This window comes from Rhinolophus ferrumequinum, chromosome 4 (assembly GCF_004115265.2).
Source record: "Rhinolophus ferrumequinum isolate MPI-CBG mRhiFer1 chromosome 4, mRhiFer1_v1.p, whole genome shotgun sequence".
NCBI classification, from domain to species: Eukaryota; Metazoa; Chordata; class Mammalia; order Chiroptera; family Rhinolophidae; genus Rhinolophus; species Rhinolophus ferrumequinum.
In genome coordinates this window covers 68,067,179-68,090,746 of record NC_046287.1, presented here as the reverse complement: position 1 = coordinate 68,090,746, position 23,568 = coordinate 68,067,179, and the positions used below count along the sequence as shown (strand labels likewise).

The 23,568-nt window shown below is 35.9% G+C and overlaps 1 protein-coding gene across 1 annotated transcript in view; it reads left to right on the top strand.

Annotated features, from left to right (window-relative positions):
* Window positions 1-23,309, top strand: part of TNKS (tankyrase) — a 186,947-nt gene extending 163,638 nt beyond the window's left edge. The window contains exons 18-27 of the mRNA XM_033104145.1: window positions 561-749; window positions 2,628-2,865; window positions 3,479-3,561; window positions 11,517-11,637; window positions 12,848-12,945; window positions 14,458-14,532; window positions 15,444-15,549; window positions 16,137-16,323; window positions 19,052-19,208; window positions 23,074-23,309. Of these exons, the coding sequence (XP_032960036.1) occupies window positions 561-749; window positions 2,628-2,865; window positions 3,479-3,561; window positions 11,517-11,637; window positions 12,848-12,945; window positions 14,458-14,532; window positions 15,444-15,549; window positions 16,137-16,323; window positions 19,052-19,208; window positions 23,074-23,160 (1,341 nt within the window). The 3' untranslated portion in view covers window positions 23,161-23,309. The remainder of the gene's footprint in view (window positions 1-560; window positions 750-2,627; window positions 2,866-3,478; window positions 3,562-11,516; window positions 11,638-12,847; window positions 12,946-14,457; window positions 14,533-15,443; window positions 15,550-16,136; window positions 16,324-19,051; window positions 19,209-23,073) is intronic.
* Window positions 23,310-23,568: the final 259 nt, after the last annotated feature.

Below are 23,568 nucleotides of genomic sequence, written 5' to 3'. Positions count from 1 at the left end.
GTCATTTTGGACATGACAAACTAATTTTTATAAATTGTTTGGTTGTGTGATGTTGTTTTCCCAAAGGCTAGAGAAAGAACACTGAGAAGCTTTGACATGAGTATTTCAATAAATAGATAGATTGCAATGGGTTAGAAGAAAAATGGAAAGATAAGAGAAGCAGTAGGTATAGAATGCCTGTTTGAAAAGTTCGGCAGACAGATTAGACCATTAATGGGAGGCTTGGAGTCAGGTCATAGTTACATTTTATGTGTTTGTTTTTAAAATAGACCCGAACATGTTAGAAGGCTGAATAAAAAATTTTAAATGCTCCCATGAATAATTAGAATTACAGGGAAAAAAAATAATTCTGGAACTGATATTTTGGAAGAGGCAAGGAAAGATGGAGTCCAAAATACAGGGAGGGGGTGGGATAAATATTTTTTACAGAATAAACTTCTAGTAAGGATAAGAATAATGATGTAAAGGTAATGAAATGTTAGATAAAAGCAAGTGTATGTGATGGAGCTTTACCAAATCATGTCATTCTTAACTCTTCTCATTCTTTTATTTTTCTTCAGCATGTGGACATAGCAGCATTATTGATAAAATACAACACGTGCGTAAATGCAACAGATAAGTGGGCATTTACTCCTCTTCATGAAGCAGCCCAAAAGGGAAGGACCCAGTTATGTGCCCTCCTCCTAGCACATGGTGCAGATCCAACTATGAAGAACCAAGAAGGTCAGACACCTTTAGATCTGGCAACAGTAAGTCCTGATTTCAAAATATTCAGAATTGCTTATTATACTTTCAGAGATGACTTTAAATTCCAGGGCTTAGCAGCTTTAGCTTTAGTAGTGCAAATTTCACTTAGAATAAAACAAATTTCCTTCCTTCTGAAATTTCTTAAATTTGCTTTTTTTATATAATTTAAAACTCTGTTAAGGCAAACTAAGTAGTAAGTTAGCTTAATTCATTTTGCCATAATTAACTTGGAGGAGAAAGATGAATCATAGAAAAACACATATGTAGTATTTCCTAAAAGAATTACATTTAGTGCAATATCTTACACCTTCTATATTTGGCATATTGTAAAGAATTGATGTTCATGATCATTTACCTGAGGCTTTGAGATAGTCAAAGAAAAATGAACTGGGCAGTGTATTACTCTTCTGAAGATGGAAAAATAAATTGATATACTGTAGAAATATTTTCAAAACCAAGAATTAAGTTGTTGTGGTTAAATATTATTTAACTACCAAATTAAACACAGCATCATCTTCCCTGAACCTTCTGAAAAATCAGAGAGTTACTGTGTGTGTGTATATATATATGTATACACACACACACACACACACACACACACACACATACACACACAATAATTTATAATTTTTTAAGCCAGAAATACGTTCTGTTTCATATGTCTGTTGCTAAGTAATAAACAATTTCCAAACACTTAGTGAGTGGCTTACTATAGTGATTTCTTATTTCTCACAGTTTTGTGCGTTGACTGGGTTCAGCTAGGTAGTTCTGCTATTTGTACACTTACCTGGTACCTCAGCTGGGACCTCAGCTGAGGCTGCCATGTCTAAATGGCCTTTCATCCTATGGGGACTCTACATAGTATGCCATCACTCAGTACCTCAAACTTCTTTACAGCACAGAGGAGAGGATGGCTGCTTAGGGAGAAAAAGTAGAAGCTGCCAATCTTTGACAGCCTGGCCCAGAAGCCTCAAAACATCACTTCCTCTGCATTCTGTTGGTCACAGCAACTCACAGGCAACCCAGATTCCTGGGAAGGGAAATAGACAACTGCCTCTTGATGGGAGGAGTGCCATGCGTGTACGCGGAGGAAGGAATTAATGGCTGGCTGTCTTTGGAGGCTATCTCCACATCCTCTAATCGCAGTTATGCCTAACAAACTATAAAGTTCATGAATAAGCTAGCCAAATTAAAGTTCTATGCCTTTAAATTTTTAATTGTACAGATTTTAATTGTACATTAAATTAAATGTGCATTAAATAACTGAACAAAAGTTATTGTCGTTGTTTAAGCATAAACAAAACATAGTAAACAAATATGGAAACTCATTCTAAAGAAGAGATTAAAAATCAACACTCTGAAATGTCCTTTTTTTAATGAAGGATGAAATATTTCATTTTTTAACTCAATTCAAATTTTTATTCACTTACATCTCCTTTAAATGCATATGAAATCAGTATGAACAATTGTGTGCACACTTTTCACTTACTGTTAAAAAAGCACTTTGAGGAATCAACATAGTCCACATTGTTAGATATTTTTTCATAATTCTTTGTGTGTGTATTTGGTGAGAATATGATCTACTTTCAGCATAATAGTACATAATACGGTATTCTTAACTATAGTCATCAAGCTGTACATTGAATGTTCAAAAAATGAATTTTTTGGTTAATTACATGGTTTCTCATTTCTAACTGCTGGAACTTCTGAAACTCTGTGGAGCTGTGGATCAGAGAAGGAAAAAAGAAGAGATTATTAAAAACAAATAGGAGATAATGAGGCATTTATTAGAGAAAAAATTCACAAAGCACTTGGTCCTTAGTAAAAAACTTATCACTTTAAAATGTAGTATTTTTCTGTGTTTTTTTTATTATTTTTAGGCTGACGATATCAGAGCTTTGCTGATAGATGCTATGCCTCCAGAGGCCTTGCCGACCTGTTTTAAACCTCAGGCTACCGTAGTAAGTGCCTCTCTAATCTCACCAGCATCCACCCCATCCTGCCTGTCCGCTGCCAGCAGCATAGATAACCTCACCGGCCCTTTAGCGGAATTGGCAGTAGGAGGAGCGTCCAACGCGGGGGATGGCGCTGCCGGCACAGAAAGGAAGGAAGGAGAAGGCGAGTATATACCACGAAAAGCGTATGTGGTTCTTGGCTTTTGTTTTTATAATTACAGAGCCACTTTTTTCTATTGGTAATTTGTGAACACCTCACAGACACCTTATCTGTAAGTTTTCATCTACACAACAACTTACAAGAAATACATCTTACTAGAATAAGTTTCTTGGTTTTAACATTGTTCTGATGTATATCCCAGTACATGCATTTCCAACTGTAGTGTCCTATTGAACTACTGAGTGAGTCTTAGTCCTGAAATACATCAGGAAAAAACTGAGAGATTATGTAAGGAATGAAAACTAAAATAATAGCTGGTAAATACGGAATTTTATATCCACTGTTAAATATTTCACTAAAAACATTAGATTATGCTCTGTAATATTAAAATTAATATAAAAATACTACTGATTTGATAAAGATAAACTCTCCTTTTACTTCTCAACCAAATTCAGAAATAACTTGAAGTGTCTGAATGAAATTTATGATTATTTTACACTATGGAAAAATCATCTACGTAGCCAAGTGTGTCATAGAGCCATGGCTTTAAAAAATACTGGAACTTCCTTTAGATTGATAAACTTTTCTGAGAAACTTTAATATATGTCTGTTTTAGTTGCGGGTCTTGACATGAATATCAGCCAATTCCTAAAAAGCCTTGGTCTTGAACACCTTCGAGACATCTTTGAAACAGAACAGGTAAGCTCTCTTTATATAGTTGAGTCTTTCTAATTAAATATTGAGTTATTTTTCACTCATTTCTTTTTGGCTTCAACCGCTGTTTTTAAAACCCACAACAATTTCCTAAAGAAGCCAAGGGAATCCAGTATTTTATACCTGTCCCCAAAAGTGCCTAACAGGTGATGGGAGTCTTTATTATTTTGTTATATCATTATATGCAGTCTGGGTCTATATGTTATATTACATGTCAAAACTTAGGCCATGAACCATCTCAAAAGAATGTTTTCAAAATCTTCATTATTTTGTTTCCAAAAAGTGTTGGAACTATTATTCATTTCATTATTATTTTTTGTCACTTTTTACAGATGACATGATTTTTTATATAGAAAATCCTAAGGACTACACCAAAAAAACTATTAGAAACAAACAAATACAGTAAAGTTGCAAGATACAAAATCAATGTACAAAAATTCATTGCATTCCTATATACTAACAATGAAATTTCATGAAAAGAAATGAAAAACAGTTCTTTTTGCAATTGCAACAAAAATAATAAAATACTTAGGAATACACTTAACAAAGGATGTGAAGAACCTATACACTGAAACCTATAAGACATTATTAAAAGAAATTGAAAGAGACACAAAGAAATAGATATTCCATATTCATGAATTTGAAGAATCAATATACCGTGTTTCCCCAAAAATAAGACCTACCTGGACAATCAGCTCTAATGTGTCTTTTGGAGCAAAAATTAACATAAGACCCAGTATTATATTATATTATTATTATATTATATTATATCATATTATATTATACTGGGTATTATATTTATATTATACCCAGTATTATATTATATTATATTATACCCAGTCTTATAGTAAAATAAGACTGGGTCTTGCTTGTATTAATTTTTGCTCCAAAAGACACATTAGAGCTGATTGTCCCACTAGGTCTTATTTTCAGGGAAATTCGGCAGTTAAAATGGCCATATTACCCATAGCAGTATACAAATTCAGTTGCAATCCCCATCAAAATCCCAATGGCATTTTTTAAGGAAATAGACCAGAAATCATCAGATTTGTATGGAATCACAAAAGACCCTGAATACCCAAAGCAATCCTAAGAAAAATAACAAGGCTGGTGGTATCTCACTCCCCGACTTCAATTTATACTACAAAGCAAAAATAATCAAAACTTCATTATCGATGTGACTAGATGCCACTTGAAATCAATGAGAAATTTTTGTGTTTAATATTTAGCAATAGCTTCATGAAGCAGTTGTCCATTAAATTGGAAAGCAAAGTAATACGTGAATGGTATACCTTTTTTAAAATTGCCCCTTTTTGAAGTTTTTGTTGTCTGATTAGAGTCTAAAATGTTGAACCAAAACTTGGCAATATACTTAAAAAGACCTACCTTTGGATACATGTTAAGTGTCTGTGAAGGTCTTAGTATGTAGTCATCATTAGAGTGTTTGTGAATTAAGATCCTTCTCTTTGTTATTCTGTTTTTATACAGGATAATAAGTTTTTAACTTATTACTATTTGATCTTATTACCATGGTCAATGTTAAATATTGAATAATAATTTCACAATATATACAAATATTGAACCATGTTGTACACCTGAAATTAATGTTATATATCAATTATGTCTCAATAAAAAAAAGATTAAAGATGAATAATAGGTTCTTGACTTTAACTATTTATATACATAGAATCGTAGAATGGGAAAGGTCCTTAGAGATTATCAAGCCCTTCTTCTAGATATAGGAATTACCATTTTAATATCCACATGGGAAAAGAATGTGTTACAATTTGGGCAGGTGTAATAAAATGTTTGTAATTTGACATGTACCATCATCTGCCCCCATGTATTATCCATTGATCTTATGTTTATATTTATCCTGTTTTGCACAGAAATCTATCGCTTATCTACATATGTATTAGTTTCATAGGGCTGCCTACTAGATTACCACAAACTTGGTGTCTTCAACAACAGAAATTTATTCCCTCACAGTTCTGGAGGCCTGAAGTTCAAAGTCAAGGTGTCAGCAGGGCTATACTCCCTAACAAAGGCTCTAGGGGAGAATCTGTCCCATGCTTCTAGCTTTTAGTGGTTGAGGGCCCCTTTGGCTTGTGGCTACATGACTCCAATCTCTGCTTCCATCTTCAGGGTGCCTTCTCTGCATCTGTCTTCTCTTTTGTGTGTCTCTTGTAAGGACACTTGCCTGGAATTTAAGGCCTACCCATATAGTCCTAAATGATCTCCTCATCTTAAGATCCTTAACTTAATTACATCTGCAAAGATGTAACGAAAGTTTTGCAAATAAGATCCTTTATAGGTTTGGGGATTAGAACATGGACATACATTTTTGAGGTCCACCATTCAGCTCACTACAACATAATGTAGCTCTTCATTAGATATATTTCTAAGACCTAGTCAGCTTATCATGGACTAACCCTTCCAACTGCCCACCTCTACAAAGTTTCTTCTGTTTTAGGATAAATATATCTTCTTTTTCAATTCTTCTTTATATGGACAGTGTTTCCAAATTCTTCACTAGCCTCTTTGCCCCACTCTGGTTTCTTTGTAGGCTTATAGTTAATTTGGAGTTCCTTAAAACCTCAGGTCTTTTTCATATACTGTTAAGATTTTCTAATATCTTACCTTTTTTGTTGTTTTTTTAGCTAATTGTCTATATTGTTTATTGTAGTTCATCTTTAATGCTCTTAATGAGCAAAACAGTTGAGTAAAAATAGCAGTGGACGAAAAGAAGACCTTAATTCTGATTATTTTCTCCCTTTTACAAGCTGTGTAACATTGGGTAAAGCGTTTACCCTATCACTGTCCTTACCTGTAAAATATAATAATACTTTCAAATGTCCAGATAGTTAAAATTCCCAGTAATACTGTACTTCTGTGCCAATTTTTAAAATATGCTTTGATGAAACATCAGACGGGTTTTCTGACTGGTGGTGAGGACTTTATAGACTGCTATAATAATTTCCTTTTCCTGTAAGCTTCACCTACCATTGATTCACCCTCTGGTTTGGAAGTTTTTTTTTCTTTTTTAATTAAAGTTTATTGGAGTGACAATTGTTAGTAAAGTTACATAGATTTCAGGTGTACAATTCTGTATTACGTCATCTATATATCATATTGTGTGTTCACCACCCAGATTCAGTTCTTCCATCACCATATATTTGACCCCGTTTACCCTCATCTTCTACCCTCCTCCCCTTCCCCCTCTGGTAACCACTAAACAATTATTGTCTATGTCTATCAGTCTTTGTCTCTTTGTCATGATTTCACTGATATGTGGGATATAAAACTGAAAGCAGCAATGGTTTGGAAAATTTTTATGAGAATATCCTAAATCATGACAATCTTTTTCCCCTTTATTTTATCACTGAAGGTATTAAAGCTGTTTAAAAGCATTATCCTCTGCTGTAGCCATACTCCAGCCCTATCACGTCTTTCCAAATTATGTCCACACATGATTCATACATCTTTGCCTGATAAAACAAAGACCCTAATTCAAACAACTCCAAGTGACTGCTGAAAGTTTTTCAAAGGACTTCAGTTTCTACTCTTTTAGTTTACATCATAATTTTTTTTCCTTTTTTACCTTACATACTTAGCATTTCCGTAACTGATTTCCTGTTGTATGGTTAATCTCATTTTATTGATTTTTAATAGTTTAAGTGTTTAGTCTTACAGTCGGTCCTTATGACAGCTTATCCTGGTTTCATCTGTTTCATTTTTGTCTTTGTCACTGCAGGTTTATTCTGAATAAATGGTTCCATTGATTTTCTTTTTGCCAGAATAATTTCTATATTCTTTTTTTATCAACATGTTGACTATTCTACGTAATGTGTATTACCTGGTACAGATCCTTTCCTCCAGACAAATGGCATTCATTACCTTTCTATTGAACTGCATTTGTCTTCTGGACCAGTCATCAAGCAATCAAGTTCATTTTTATTTTAACTGCAAGTGTTACTTGATTAGCTTTCAGTTATAGAGTAATGAATTTTGTAACCCTTTTCATAACTTACCCATAGAATTGTATCCCATTAATATTCTGTATCAGGCTAATAACGAGACATTTGTGTAGTGAGGAAGGAGTGAGGATTCATGTATTCTACCCATTTAATTCACGTCCATTTAGCTTAAGCCAGAGAGTCATTCCGCTTCCTTAGATGCTTTGACATATAATATCTTACTGCTTCTGTTCGTACTCATGGGTACTTCTCTCCCAGTGGAGTAAGGAAAGCAGTTATTTTATTTCTGGTCCCAGGAAAACTTTCTTCAGAGTGTCATAGCCTCATCTCTTCATAGTTATTCTCTCAGCAGTCTCTTAACTAACTTGACTTGTTTGACATATATACTTTGCCAAGTTCTATATTAAATATAAAATACCTGTGTCCTTTACAGTTAATTAAATATAGTACCAGTGTCACTTTGGCCCTTCCTTTATAATGTAGCTTCCTGACTAGAATACTTTTTCTATGGGAATGTCCGATTTGATTTATATTGCAATTCCTGGAACATAAATACTGTGAAATATTCCTTGTGGACATACTTATGGTCAACCTATATATTTTCATGAAAAGTGACCACATAAATTTTTATTTCAAATTCTTAAAGACAAAGTCATGGGCTCAAGTAAATTCATTGTGAACATGGCTGTACAGTTAGTTCTAATAACTGTAACTCTAGCCTGCAACCTTTAAGCCCAAGTAAAAAGAAAGGTCTTTTTCATTAAACCTCTCATTTGTCCCTCCACTCTAGGAAAAATGAGCAAATCTGAGAAACAAGCAGCAGCCTTTCTTAAAATAACATTTGCTTTATCTTGCAAGATGCAGCTGATACATGGATAATCTGTACTTTAAAGATTATAATTTGCTTTTCATGTGTGCTAGATATAAATAACTAGCCCAACAAATTTGTGATTTCCTGCCTATAACTAAGTTAAGACATTTTTTTAATGAGTTAATTTAATGATAACTTTCAGAAAAATATTTCTAGCAGTATAAAAGCCCTGAGTCTTGGAGCAACATGTCTAAAATCTAACTGCTCTACTTCCAGATATTTCATTTCTTTTATTGATACAATAATCTCATATTCACCCAGCTTCAGAGTTTTAGAATAATCTTTACTCCTGTTCCTTTTTTCCCTCTTAACTATTTCCTTTTACCGGGCCCTGTCCTCTCTCCCTTTGAAGTTGCTTTCTCCGATTCATTGCTCCCGCTCCACTCCCATCATCTTATTCCCTGTCGCGTTCCCTTCCAAATCTGCCCTTCATAATGCCTCCCCTGGCATTATGTCCTGTCTCCTCAGATACAGCTTTGATTGTGCTACTCTGCTGAAAAGGCTTCCTCGGACCTCTCGATAGTATCTTACCCTGGTATGTAATGCCCATTGAGATCTGCCCTCGGCCTGCTGCTCTGCCCATCCCTGCTTTTATTCCTTTATAAACATCATACTCTAACCATTTTCATCTTCAGGACTTAGTGTCTCTCAAATATTCTATATTCTCTTACTTGATTTTTCCTTTGCATTGTCTTAAATACGGTTCCCTCTTAGCTCTGCCTGATTAACTCCTACCTTTTAACTGAATTATTACCTGCTTCTAAGAACATTTCCTGACTCCCTGCCTGTTCCTTCCTTCCTTCCCAGCCCTACTTACAGCCTCGACCAAGTAGGTAACCTTCCTGAGAGTTCCCATAGGGATTCCTCCAAAACATTTCCCAGCCTTTCCATGTTTTTGTGTTTTCTTTTTATCACCTTGGTATAGGAAATAGCATGGACTTTCGTGGTAGTACTTCGTTCGTTTCCTGGCCCCACTCTTGTACTACCATTTTGTACCAGTTATTTAACCTTCTGTGCTATAGTGGGTTGTTTTCAGATGAAATGAAATGTTTAATAAAGTTATTTTTTTGGAAATATCTAGCATATAGAAGATACTCATTAAACGTGTATGAATGAATGAACAAATAAACATAAATCTGAATTCTCTAGCTTGCCATTTAAGGTTTTTCCATTGGTCACTACTTGATAAATATGGGACAAAGTGGGTGCCATGTAAGTCAAAGAAACTAAATTTAATGTTTAGTTATGTTAGCTTTCTAGTGATCATGTCTTTTGAGAAATACAAGCTAAGGAAAGACAGAAATGGCAATACATCTCAGCTCTTCTGTGTGTGAGTTTTATGACTGCCCTGAGCCTGGGTTTCCTCCGAAGGACATTAACAGTACTTCATGGGTCATTGTGAGGATTGAAGGAGCTATTCATTTTATGATTGGGGCCATATAATGAACAAATGTATTACATTCACCGTTTCTTCTCTAGAACCTTGGAGAGAATATGATGTTTTGTTGCCTGGTTTCTGCTTCTTCTGATAGGCACTATCTGTGTCAGTTCAGAAAAGCTAAAGGATTCTTTGAATTAAAGCTACCACATAGATAAGAGATCCTAGTTTTGTGTCGACCCTTATTTGAACTAAAGTTTAGAATATTCAGAGGGGAAAATAATGGGATATCCATAATGTAGTAAACCCTGTACCTGGTTTCCATATTGTATTAAAATCACATCTAGTTAAAAATGTAAAGGCTCCTATTATATTGTGAACTATTCTGTCCCAAAGATGTGTATTTCAGAACTGTTGCTTTTTAAAAGCGCTGCTGAAAACTTCCTTTGGGTGATTGGAAGTGAATTGCCCATTTTGTGCAATGAAGCGATTATTTCTTAAATGGCCATTTAGGAGCAATATAGTAAATTATTTCCAAAGACTGAGTGATGAATGCTTCTGTGCTGAGAAGATCAGACTCATTATATAATATTTCATCCTGACAGTAAAAATCAGCAGAGCTCCAGGCCTAATTTGTCAGTTTTTTAAAATGTTACGTGCAAGTATAAAGGTAGAGAAGCTATGGATAGATAAAAAAAATATCTCATTTGAATTGGGAAACGGGTGTCTTTAAAAGGATTTTTCAGTTTCCCAATGAAAGAGAAAAATCAAAGCTAATCTTGGGAAGTAGTATTTGGATTGTCACAGGGCCAGCTTCTAAACTGGAAAATTGCATGTTCAGCCCTCAAAAAATGAGGTCACCCAAGATTTCACCGTGTACATTTAGAACACTGCCACTGGGTGGCGGTAGCGTCAAAGTTACTTTTGGTCTACAAAAGAATTAGGTAATTTGGAGTCATGGTGAAATCATCTCCACCTACACGGATAAATAACCAAAAATTAAAAACCACTATTTTGTACAAAAATAGAATGTGTGTTAGGCTTGAGGAATTGTTAAATATGAGAATTTTAAATCCATCTACTCTTTTCTTCTCCATATTGGAATTCTTTATTATAGTTTCTATATAAAATGGTCTGTAATCTAACTAAATACTTGTGATATAAATTTCATTACTTTCTAAGGAAGCATTTTCCACGTTTGACTCTTTCTTAGCTCTGAGAAGTTCCTCCTTATTTTTATATAAATCTCCTTGCCTGAAATTTCTTACTCCTTTTGCTACATTCTGTTTCATTGTGCTAATCACCTCTTCCTTTCCCCTACCATTCATCTTGCTACCTGCTGGATGCTGGGATCCGGTGTTTCCCAATTTGAAGGGTAGTACTGGTTCTTCCCACTTGTTCTTGAGGGAAGCAAAAGGGGGTAGAATTAAATAATCAAAAGGAAATATAGCAAAGATCATTTTATGTTTCTATAACACTGTTTCTCCCATTTTAATTCTCCATTGTCTAAAAGCAAATTAAAGAATATTTAAAGTGAGCAAAAAGCTGACAAAGTTATCAAGACAACTTTAAGAAGATTGTTTAAGTTCATGCTTATAATGGAAACAAAAGGATTTTCTTAATTTGAATGGATTTATAGCATTGAAGACAGAAGAGTTTTTATTGTCTGAGGAACTGTTAAAGATTGACCAATTAATTTTGTTTCATTTTTCAGATAACGCTAGATGTGTTGGCTGATATGGGTCATGAAGAGTTGAAAGAAATAGGAATCAATGCATATGGACACCGCCATAAACTAATCAAAGGAGTAGAAAGACTCTTAGGTGGACAACAAGGTAAGTTATTAGGAAAAAATAAATTTCACAAATTAGCGATACAAGCTAAGTGTCCGGGCTGGCATCTGCACTCGGGTGGTCTGAGCCCAGAGCTCATGCACTTGCCTGGTATAGCACCTCCTACCTTTCCCATCTCGGTTATTGGCCACGCTCGCCCTCTGGTTGCTCTAGCTGGAAATCTCAGTCATTCTGCCTCTCACCACACTTTATATCCTGAATATCTCTAGGATTCATACTTCTGCCCTCTTCCATTGCTGTCACCTAATCCAGGTCACCATCATGTCTCGCCTAGACTGTCACAACCACCTTTCTGCTTATCTCCGACATTCACTTTTGCCTCCACTCCAGTACCTTCCTTACACTATAACCAGAAGATTCCTTTCAACATGACTATATGATCATATCATTTCGTTGCGTAAAATCCTTCAATAGAATCCTGTTGCTTTTCAGATAAAATCAGACATTAGAAACGTGGCTTTTCTTAATCTGACCTTCCTCCCTTACCTCACCTCGAACCTTTCTCCTTTCCTTACAACTGTCAGCTTAGTCTTTTCCATCGTACTTTGCTGTTACAAGCCTATCTTTTTCCTTTGTATGTCTCCATGTCTATCATTTCTCTATTTGTTAGAAGTGCTTTCATTATAGGAAAGCAAGAGGAGAGAAAAGAAACAACTTGAATAAGTCAGTTAGTCTGCAGAGCTAATAAAATTGCAAGAGTGACATGAAGCTAAAAGTTAGGTTTTGAGAATGAGTCTTGCTTATTTTTCTGTATCGTATGAACAAGAATAATGAAATTAATAAAAATAATGTATTTTAAACTTACTACAGGGGACCATTTGAAGCCGTCTCACAGAGTTTTAAGAAAAGGATAATTCTTTTATGTTAGCTCTGACTACATTGTAATTACAATGTGTTTCTCTTTTATATCAAACATTAGCTTCACATATGTTCATGATTGGATTTAGTTCAGTGAATAATTGTTCAGCCATGTTGTGTGTACAAGGAACTCTGTAAGAACAGGTAAAATTGATCCTCAAACACATCTCCATTACTTCTCATGTTTTTGGATACACTTGTTTAATATAACCTTATATATTCGGTTCCAATTGCAAATAATTTGGACTTGTTCCAAAATAATCAAAGTTTTTCCTAAAATAGAGCCTGAATAGTATGGACTTATGTTAACTATGTCAATTTTTCTTTCCCATAGGAACCAACCCTTATTTGACTTTTCACTGTGTTAATCAGGGAACTGTTTTGCTAGATCTTGCTCCAGAGGATAAGGAGTATCAGTCAGTAGAAGAAGAGGTAATGTACATCAAAATTTTTAGTTATCTTTTCCTAGAATCTACAGTTAAACCTTTTTTTCCGGGAGAGGTAAGCTTGTCTTATTTCGACATGTCGTCATTTGCCTATCTGTTATCCTATCTTCCATAGCCATTGTGGTGGAAATTGCCAAAATTAAAATAGACTATGGATTAGAACTACTATGCCACATGATTTTCACATCATAAGCCTAGGGTTTCCAATGGATGGTTCAGATCTGTCTTTTTATTCTGGAGACTCTTGAAACTCATGCAAGTAAGGACCTTTAGAATTTATTTTTTTAATACTGTTGAAACTTTTTTTTTCAATACTGTTAAAGTGCTACCTAAGAATGATACAGAGTAATCTTACTTCATAGTTAGCAAATATGTTCTCATCTTGACTTTTGTGCAGCACTGTAAGACATGATTATAAAATAATATGCCTAAATTTCATGTATGCTTGCCTCATAATTTGAGTCATCTTTCATTTTCTCAGTCGCAATGGTTTTAACACACCATGGTAAGACAATTTGTAAGAACCTCTTGGTAGACAGGTGCCATGGAGAATCCCTCTCTACTGATTGCTTCTGCCCCACTTCTGACACCTAATAAAGTATTTTGCATACAAAAGAATGCCTACAGTTTTGTTTGTTATCTGCTTTTTAATTAATACTCATTTCATTCCCATTCTGGGAACTCAAGACAATTACCTGAAGTAGTATTTCAGCTCATAGCCAGTTTTTCAGGAAAGCATCATGTCTTCTAGTGTATTATTGCCTAATCATCTCCTAGTGATTAGTAAATTCTGATAATAATGTCAAAATATGGCGAATAACTTCATAAATTGAGTGATGAATTAGAGAATTAAGTCTGAGTCAATTCTATGAGAAACTTGGGTCTTTAAAACATTTCACTTTTCCATAATAATTCTTTTTAATTTGGAGAGTAGAGAAAGAATGAGTGGTGTTCAGAAGAAAGTTATTCCACTTAGTTATACATTGTATTTAACTTCCCCTGGTCTGTGTAGATACACTTTGAGATCCAAATTAAAGAGATAATATAAAATATTTCACCTAGGGAACAAAAATTTTATTTTAGAAAATAATTTGTGTTTATTTTTAGCATTTGTCCAGTGGGGTATTAATTGAATATGAGGAGTGTTAGTTTGACTTAATCACAATGTTGTTTCCATTCTCAGTAACATAAAATAGTAATGTAGGTGACTTAATGTGATATTTTATATTTCCCCATTGTTTTTACAGAAAAATCTTTCAAAGCTTTTATTAGAAAATGCAGAAGTTTAATGTTTATGTGTATGACTATATTCTCACCAGAAATACCTACTAAAGTTGTTGATCAATTTATAGTGAACTCCTGTTTGTTTATAAGTGAGTCTTAGACTCATCAGTGGAACAATGTAATAGAATTGAAATTCTGAAAACAATGGAAGGAGTGTCTTTAGAATTATACACTGGCACATTTTCCGAAAGTTCGTTATTTTATTTTTCTATAGATGCAAAGTACAATTCGAGAACACAGAGATGGTGGTAACGCTGGCGGCATCTTCAACAGATACAATGTTATTCGAGTAAGTTTTTTAAATTTCAGGGTGAAAATTGGATTACAAGGCTTGTCTGAAAATCAGACACTGACAATGAAAAAGTTTTTTTAAAAATAATATTTTCAAACTCAAGGATGATGAGTCACCTGTTGCGCTGCAGTCAGGTGTCACCCTCCTCACTAAAATATAGTGTCTAGCCTTTCAAGACCATACTCACTAGAAATAGAGACACCCAGGAAACACCACCAAAGCTACAAAGAGAAGGCCAGATCAGCTGGAATTGGTGATACAAATATGATGATGCGACTCCCAGCTCATCCATAAATTCGGACCATAACTGACAGTAATTTTTGTTATCACCATTTCAAAGTAGCAGTAAAGGCCTGGATATTTTTAATCTAATTGAATCCGTGATTATATCAGAATGTATATATCTCCTAATCTCAGTATCTTAATTTATAATACAGGTTAGATGACTGCTTATGTGCTTTTTTCAAAGGGATATCATGAAGATGAATAAAATATGTTGAGAACTGATTTAACCCTTTGGGTTAATAGACCTGTAGAAGTTAGACGTCAGAAATACCCAGTGAGCTTTTTGAAAAATACCAGAGTTATAGGCCCCTCTATCCAAAATTCAGTGAGTCTAGGGAAGAGTCTAGGAATAATTTTTTTTTTCCAACTCCTGGACTCTGAGGTATAGCCAGGTCTGATGCAGAATAATAAACAAAAACCAAAACTGAAAATTATGTCACTAAGAGCCAGAGTATTAACTAAATTATACTAACCTGGCAACTTTATCATTTTTAAGTAATGTCTTAAGCAAACAAAACACAAATTAGACCTTCCTAAAGGAAAACATCCTTTTCACTTCAAATCATAAATTGCCAAGTAGCATGCATTTCACTAAATTTCTTCTTTCTTCCTCATTCTTAAAGATTCAAAAAGTTGTCAACAAGAAGTTGCGGGAGCGATTCTGTCACAGACAAAAGGAAGTGTCTGAGGAGAATCATAACCATCACAATGAGCGCATGTTATTTCATGGTGAGTGTCATGACAGTAATTATAGACACCTCTCTGGGCTTTCACGAATTCCAGCAAAGTGGAAAACCGGTATTATTGACTATATTAGTGTTGTGAATTTTTTTCCAAATAATTACATATTAGTACCAGCTTTCTAATGTATTATATTCTAGTACAGGCTTTCTGAGGCATGTATAATGAAAACAACTTATTTGAAATTGTTTCAGAACTTAAATTGCACATTGAGCCATCTAGAGAATGAAATATTTTTATTGTAGTTTAACATAATTGTTTTAGTTTATCAGATTATCTGTGCTTATTTAAAGTAAGATTGGCTATAAAATAATCTGTATTTTCAAAGCTTCATTGTACTTTACTACCTAAAATCTCATGCCATCTCCAAAATCCCTATAACATCTTTGCTTGGTGAGCATTATTGGTCCTTGATAAGATTCTACTACATGATAATAATTTATGTATGACAGACATCTTACAAAATAAACTTTTCAGTTATGTATTACTAATTACTTAATATTAGTCTGCCAAATATGCAGCTAATTGAGATTCTAGAAAAGTGTTCAAAAACTAATCTTTCTATATATTTTTAGGTTCTCCTTTCATTAATGCCATTATTCATAAAGGGTTTGATGAGAGACATGCATACATAGGAGGAATGTTTGGTGCTGGGATTTATTTTGCCGAAAACTCTTCTAAAAGCAACCAGTATGTTTATGGAATTGGAGGAGGCACAGGCTGCCCCACACACAAAGATCGGTCATGTTATATATGTCACAGGTGAGCATCTTGCCTTTCATGTAGTGGGTACTATTCTGAGGTCATGAACCACATTTGTTGCTCAGGCTCTACAAAAGTCACAGGTTGTCTTCATTCTTAACCCTAGTGAATCAGACAGGGAGTGGGTGGGAACAGCTCATCAGCCTCTGCCCTAACAGGAGCAACGATACCAGAGCTGGCATTGGTGGTGATAAAATCCGGGTATGTGTCAATCAATCATAGGTGACAGTGAAACTCCCTCCACCTTGGCTTTTTTTCAGGGCTTCACTTTTCTTGCTTTGGAATCAGAACAAGAAAAGTGTGAAAATTATTTCTTCAGAACAAAGAGCCTCTAGCTCTAGTCACATTGGAAGTAAGACATACATTTCTATAAACAAGTAGAATCTTAATATGCTTCTGTGGTTGCTAGTGACGTTTTAAGGCAGGATATATAATTGGCCTTGAAACGTCCGACTTCAGAATATTAATTTTGGAATTAATAAACAAATGAATATTAGCTTTTTAAATAGGATTTTAAAACTCAGGAATTATAGAGAATAATAGTATAGTCTCTGAAGTCAGTGAAAAAAAATTTCCCTTCCCTATTCTCTTCCCTGCCAATAGAAAAAAATACAAAAGAATTGTACTTCACAAAGATTGCAGTTTATTACATATCTCTTTAACCAGAAGGGTTATTATTGCAAAGTCAAGTTAATAAGAGATCTTGTAATTCAGTTAAAACCTCAAAAAGACCCATATAACCTAGAAATGCATTATAGTTGTTAACCTTAAACCTTACCTCTCTGGGTCACGTTGTGAAACAAACTGCAGCCATCAGCAGTTCTAAGATGGATGCTATATATCCAGAAGGAAGTGTCATTCCATTAAGGCTGCTGTGATTAGTAACACACGAAAATTCCCAAGAATACGTAATATGCAAAAATCTGTCTTTGTTGCTTCAAACCTAACTCTTTTGGAGGCAGAATGAACTTAAATAAGCAATAAAAGTGAACTGAGATGAAGATGAACAGGCCTCGTTAAAATTAGACACACACATTTATGTCTTAGCCAGGATTCCCTAGAAAACAACGGCTGAAACAAAAGCTTACGTGCTAGCACTTTCTTGGCAAGTGCAGTCCCAGGGGAGCAGGAATAAGGGCACAAAAAGCAGTGAGGTAGACAAGGCAGTATAGACTGAGGTCCATCAAGGAGCTGGCCAGTTTCAGAACAAGTGCGTGGTTGCTTGGTCCATGAGACACCTTTAGAGAAGCTGTATGAACTACTGCATCTCAAGAACAGTACATCATGGGAGAAAAGAGATGAATTTATCTGCTGGCTCCTGTCTTGCACTGGTCAGCATTAGCCCCACGGGGCATTGTACACTCTCCCCGTCCCTGCCCCACTTTGGGCTGCTGCATCTGCAGAATGCGCCACAATCACAGGGCAAGCCGGTGAGCCAGCAGGCAGGAGCCAGCCCACCTACCCACTGCGGCCTGCAGCCTCATGGGCCACAGGGCAGGTCCTGCTGCTTCTGCCTCCACAGAAACAGGGAAGCCCTGGGGCAGGAAACAGAAGGCAGGAGGCGAGGACTGTCAGGTCAAGCTTTATGTGACATACGGTCTGGGAGTGGCCATGGCAATGGGCCCTGCCAGCCGAGCAGCCAGTCCAGTGATACCAGAGTGCTGCCACAGTGTGGGGATGGAGCTCAAAAGCCTCCCTCTCGTGTAGATCAAAACCCTTTCCTCTGGGACCAACAGGAGAATGCTGCTGCAACCAAGCCAGAGGGTCAGCAGTAGCTCCCACTAAAAAAGCTTGGGCAGGACCCAATTATACTGGGTGTGGCACAATTTTTAATTGACTCAAAATATCTCTGATAAGTCATAAAGATCATGCTCCATTACTAAAAACAAACTTTGAAAAACTGTTTACTTTTAGCAGTGTGACCAATCTTACTGTTCAATTAAAATGTTTGTTGTTTATATTAAGTGTTGGCAAACTTTCTTGAAAGGGCCACATAATAAATAGTTTAGGCTTTGCAGGCCATGTGATCCCTGTCCCCATGACTCGGCTCTGCCCTTGTAGTGCAAAAGCAGCCATAGGCAATATGTAAATGAGTATGTGGTCTTGTGCCAATAAAATTTTATTTACAAAAATAGGTGGCACACTCAACTTGGCCCAAGAGCCAGTATGCCCAGCCCTAGTTTATATAATATACTTTCTTCCCTATCAACCTTTCTTCTCCTCTATAGTATTTCTCATCTGCCCCATTCATGTGTCACCCAGGTAGTATAATTTCCAGTCATACATTTAAGCAAGTATTGCTGTATATGATCCACTCTTATTATTTATCTTACTCTAGTTCTTACTTCATAATGAGTAAATCCGAATCTTAATTTCAGATGCCGCTACTGTTCACTTACTATCTTCACTTTATTCCTATCCTTCCTTACAAGAACTGTTTTCACTAGTATTCTTCTTTTTCCATTTTTCAAAACTTACCAGGCATTTTTGTGATTGATTCCTAAACCACACCAAAACTTTAAGTTACACTTAAAGTGTAGCAATTGAGCCTTATTGTTCATAATAAAGCAATATATCCAATCTCATTCCATGCCTACTCATAAACATGAAAGTGATGTTTAAGTTAGCTCACCTTGTGTTAAATATTTTTTTAAATCAATAAACCTAACAGTTATATCACTCCAAGATTTAAAGCTTCCTTCAAAGTATTACTTTCTGTTTTCTTTAGACAAATGCTTTTCTGTAGAGTGACCCTTGGAAAATCCTTTCTGCAGTTCAGCACCATGAAAATGGCTCATGCGCCTCCAGGACATCACTCAGTTATTGGGAGACCAAGTGTGAATGGGCTGGCATATGCTGAGTATGTCATCTACAGAGGAGAACAGGTATGTTACTCATCAGATGAGCGGAACAAAGCTGCTAAATGTCTTCATACAGAATATGGAGACCACATAAGAGTTAAAGAAAACCATTTAATAAAATATCTACCACATAGTCTGATGGCATTAGTTGCTTCAGGTCAAAACGAAGATGTCAAAATTCTTTGACATCAACTTTACACACACAAACCATGAGTCACGTGTCAGCCAAGTAACACAGTGTGAACAAGAGAGCAGCTGAGAAATAAAGGCATGACATCTCATGCTGTTCTTAAAGCCCGCTATTCTAAATTAATGCTTTGTATCTTTCATACCCCAACATGGCAGTAGAGCTAAGAGCAGCTACCATTTGATGGATCGTCTTCATGGATATACTTGCCACAGCTGGTCACACGAGTTGAAGCTCTGTACAGATGCTCCTTGATGGGGTTACATCCCAATAAACCCATCATAAGTTGAAAGTAGTGTAAGTTGAAGATGCATTTAATACACCTACCCTACCAAACATCATAGCTTAGCCTAGGCTAATTTAAACGTGCTCAGAATACTTACGTTAGCCTACAGTTGGGTAAAATCAGCTAACACAAAGCCTATTTATAGTAAAGTATTGACTATCACGTGTAATTTATTGAACGCTGTACTGAAAATGAACAACCGAATGGTTGCATGGGTACTCACCATTAACATACGCAGCTGAAAGCACCCTGGCACACAGTTGACAGATGGGTGTTTTGTAGGCATGATGGGATGTGAAAACACAGTATCTAAAATTCACTGGCAACACAGTACACCGTAGCATACCGGTTACTTACCCTTGTGATTGCATGGGTAACTGGGAGCTGTGGCTCGTTGCCACCCACTGCCCAGCACAAGTCTAACCATCATAAATCAAGGACCATCTGTACTGCTGAGCATGGTACTCATATTCGTAGAATGATAGCTTTCTGAGTCATAAAGCTACAGTACATTAAATTCTGCCAATTACTTGTGGCTCCAACAAGCAGGAAAACTTTCTCTTATTTTCAACCCAGTCCTTCACTTTCACAGTACTGCCAACTGCCTACCAATTTGACTGAAAACAAAAACCAATTTGTCTGAACTTAATTGAATTTCAAATAGATGCCTTAACTTCAGGAAGAAGAGAGAAAGAAGAAATTAAAAACCAGTAACCTATGAAAACAATATTATATGCTATCGGTCTTTGGCCATGTGGGGTGTGGTATAGGGGGAAGAACTGAGAACAAATTCTGAATTCCGTGTAGTAGATCTGTTGATTGTGGTGGTATGGGCAAAGCAGTGAAACTCTTTTCGTTAAATTATAGGGTTCAGCAAATGAGTAAATGTGTTGATTTAGGGAGCAAGGGTTCTCACTGTTGAAGGGACACACAAATATGGAATGGGGGAAGGTAAGAATGACTGTAGGGATGGACTGATGAGAGGTATTGATACGAACTTGTGGTTTCTAATGTATGTATGTATGTGTGTACACATGTAAATACATGTATGTATAGGTCTCTGTGTAAGAGTCATGGAAGCATGTGGATGTATCTGAGTATATATATATATACATGCATGTGTTTCTTAGCCCTGTCTGCTGAGAGCAGAGAAACCCCAATAGCAGTGAGCACACCGAAAGCCCAGATCTTGACCTCTAATACCATCCCCACCAAAAGGCTCCCAGGCTCTTTGGAAAAACAGCTAATTCCAGGGCTGGAGCAGAACAGGAACAAGATGAGCCTGGAAGAGCTGGCGTGCCAGGAAGTAATGAAGTGCTCCAAAAAAAAAATAATTATAGGGGCATGCCACAGGGACACAGAGCCAGCTTGAACAGGCTCCCACTGGCCAAATCTGGGACAATTTGAATACCAAATAAGTGCAGTAATGAAATTTAAACCATTGAAAAAAATAGGAATTCATGATTCTATATTGATAATAAATAAATGAACGAATGAATGAGTGAGTGAGTGAAGGAGAAAGGAAGGCTTTTGCTTACAGTAGAAAGCCAAGGGCACATGGGTAGATGTGGAGGGAGTACTGGATTTAGACAGTCATCCTCTTTGCAGCCATTGTGGTAAAGATTAGATCATGGAAGAATCATCAAGATCATGCAAGAATCATGGTTGCTAAATCTAGGGGATAATTTTGATAAGGAGAAAGATATTTTCATGGTCTTCTTATTAGTTACAAAAGAGAAAAAAAAATCACAGTAATTACACATTGGAGAAAGGGAGCAATACCTTGACCAGATTATCAAAATTAGCATCACCAAAATTAGCATCACAGGTAGACCTAGAATGTGCCTCCAGGTGTGTGTTCTGAGATGGCACAGCAGCATTCATGCAGCATTCCAGCCAAGAATGCATAACCGCAGTCTAATCAAAATGAGGAATGTTCTATTAATAAAAATTGTGGTAAGACTGGATTCTTCAAAAAATGCCAGTGTTATAAAAGACCGAGCAAGACTTTGAAAACTTTCCAGATTAAATGAAACTCAAGAGACAGGACAACTAACTGAAGGTCCTGCCCCCACATTGGATCTGGTACTGGGAGAGAAAGGACCTTAGGTCAACTGAGAAAAGTGAAATCTGAATGAATGGTAGGTAGATACAAATATTCTATCAGTATCAAATTATAAGGTTGGTCCTGTGCTTACGTAAGAGAATATCCCTATGCTTAGCAAATAAATACTGGCATATGTAAAGACCCATGGTGATGTATATAACTTACTCTCAAATGGTTCAGGAAAAAATGTGCCTGTGCATCTGCTTGCCTGCCTGCCTGATATGTACAGAGGTGGGGAAAACACACATGAAAAAGCAAATGGGATAAAACCTGAATAGTAGGTGGATGTGGGTAAAGGGCATGCAGGTGTCTTATGTAAGTATCATTTTAATTTTTGCAGCTTCATGTGTAAGTTTGCAGTTTCCAAATGAAAAGTTTAAAAACTACCAAAGAATAAATTTGTCAGTTTTTTATTTGTTTAAATTAGAAACTCCAGACTGCTAGATAAAATGCTTTCACTTTGACTCAGTAATTCCACTTCTAGAAATTTGTATTAATATAATCAGTGATGGTCACACAAAAAAAGTGAGGATGTTCATTACTGTCTTGATTATCATAATGAGAAATTAAACCTAAATATTCAACAAAAAGAAAATGATTTAATACATGTTAGTATATTTATATGACTATGATTTTTAAAAATGCATTTACATAATAGATGTGAAACACAGAATCAACCAAAACATTATTATCTCAGTATTGAGATAATAAGTGATTTCGGTTTTCTTTACCATACGCTTTTCAATATTTTGCAAGTTATCTATGTAAATACAATTTCTTTCATATGTGGGTGACTTTTAAAAATTATCTCTAAACTGTTGCCTCTAAGTTATTGGTGACCCAACACACCTCACCATTCTTCCAGCTCAGTGGAAGAATCATCTGTGATTAATTTGAAATTGATTCAGCAGAATCATTCTTTCATTTACCAGACTTTTTGAACACATGCTAGTATATTGAGCACTACACTAGCTGAGGTGGAAAAGATTTCCTCTTACCTTAATTTTCTTGTTTATGGCATGTGGCTCTCTAATGAGGGGTGCATGCGGTGTTAACTAATTTACAGTATTAAAAGTAGAAAGAACATTTTAACAACTTGCTAGATTGCAGGCTTTATACATGGGTTATATGCAGACATGTGGGTGGATCTCCTAATCGTTCAGGCACCTGTTGGCTGGCCTGCATAGGCTCTTGAGTGTGTATGTAGAATATCGGTTAGGACCATCCTCCCCTGAGGCTTCACATCAAGTAAGGCTTTAATATTGTAGCTGCCAAAAGGGTGACCTGTTTTTCTTCCTGTCCTCTCCAGGCATACCCAGAGTATCTCATCACATACCAGATCATGAAGCCGGAAGCTCCTTCACAGACTGCAACAGCCGCAGAGCAGAAGACCTAGTGAATGCCCACTGGTAAAGCCAGATCAGATTTACACCTGGGACTGGATTACAATGGATTGTTTCCAACAAAATCAATATTCTGTAAATCCCTGACAGCCTAGAATAAGCTGTTTGTCTTTTATGAAGCATTGCTATATAGTAATGAATATAGTATGAGTAACTGATATGTACTCAACTGCTACTGTTCCCTTTGAGGAAATGTTTACAGGGGCAGCCTTTTAATATATCTCAGGCTCACTTTCATTGTAATTATCCATTTCTAAAATAAGATTGCTTTGATCTAGACTTGGAAATGGAAAAAAAAGAAAACATAACCAATACTTTCCCAAATGTCCACAATTCACACACTACATTTGCTTTATTATATATGGCACGTGTATATAACAAATACACATATGACAGGCTCA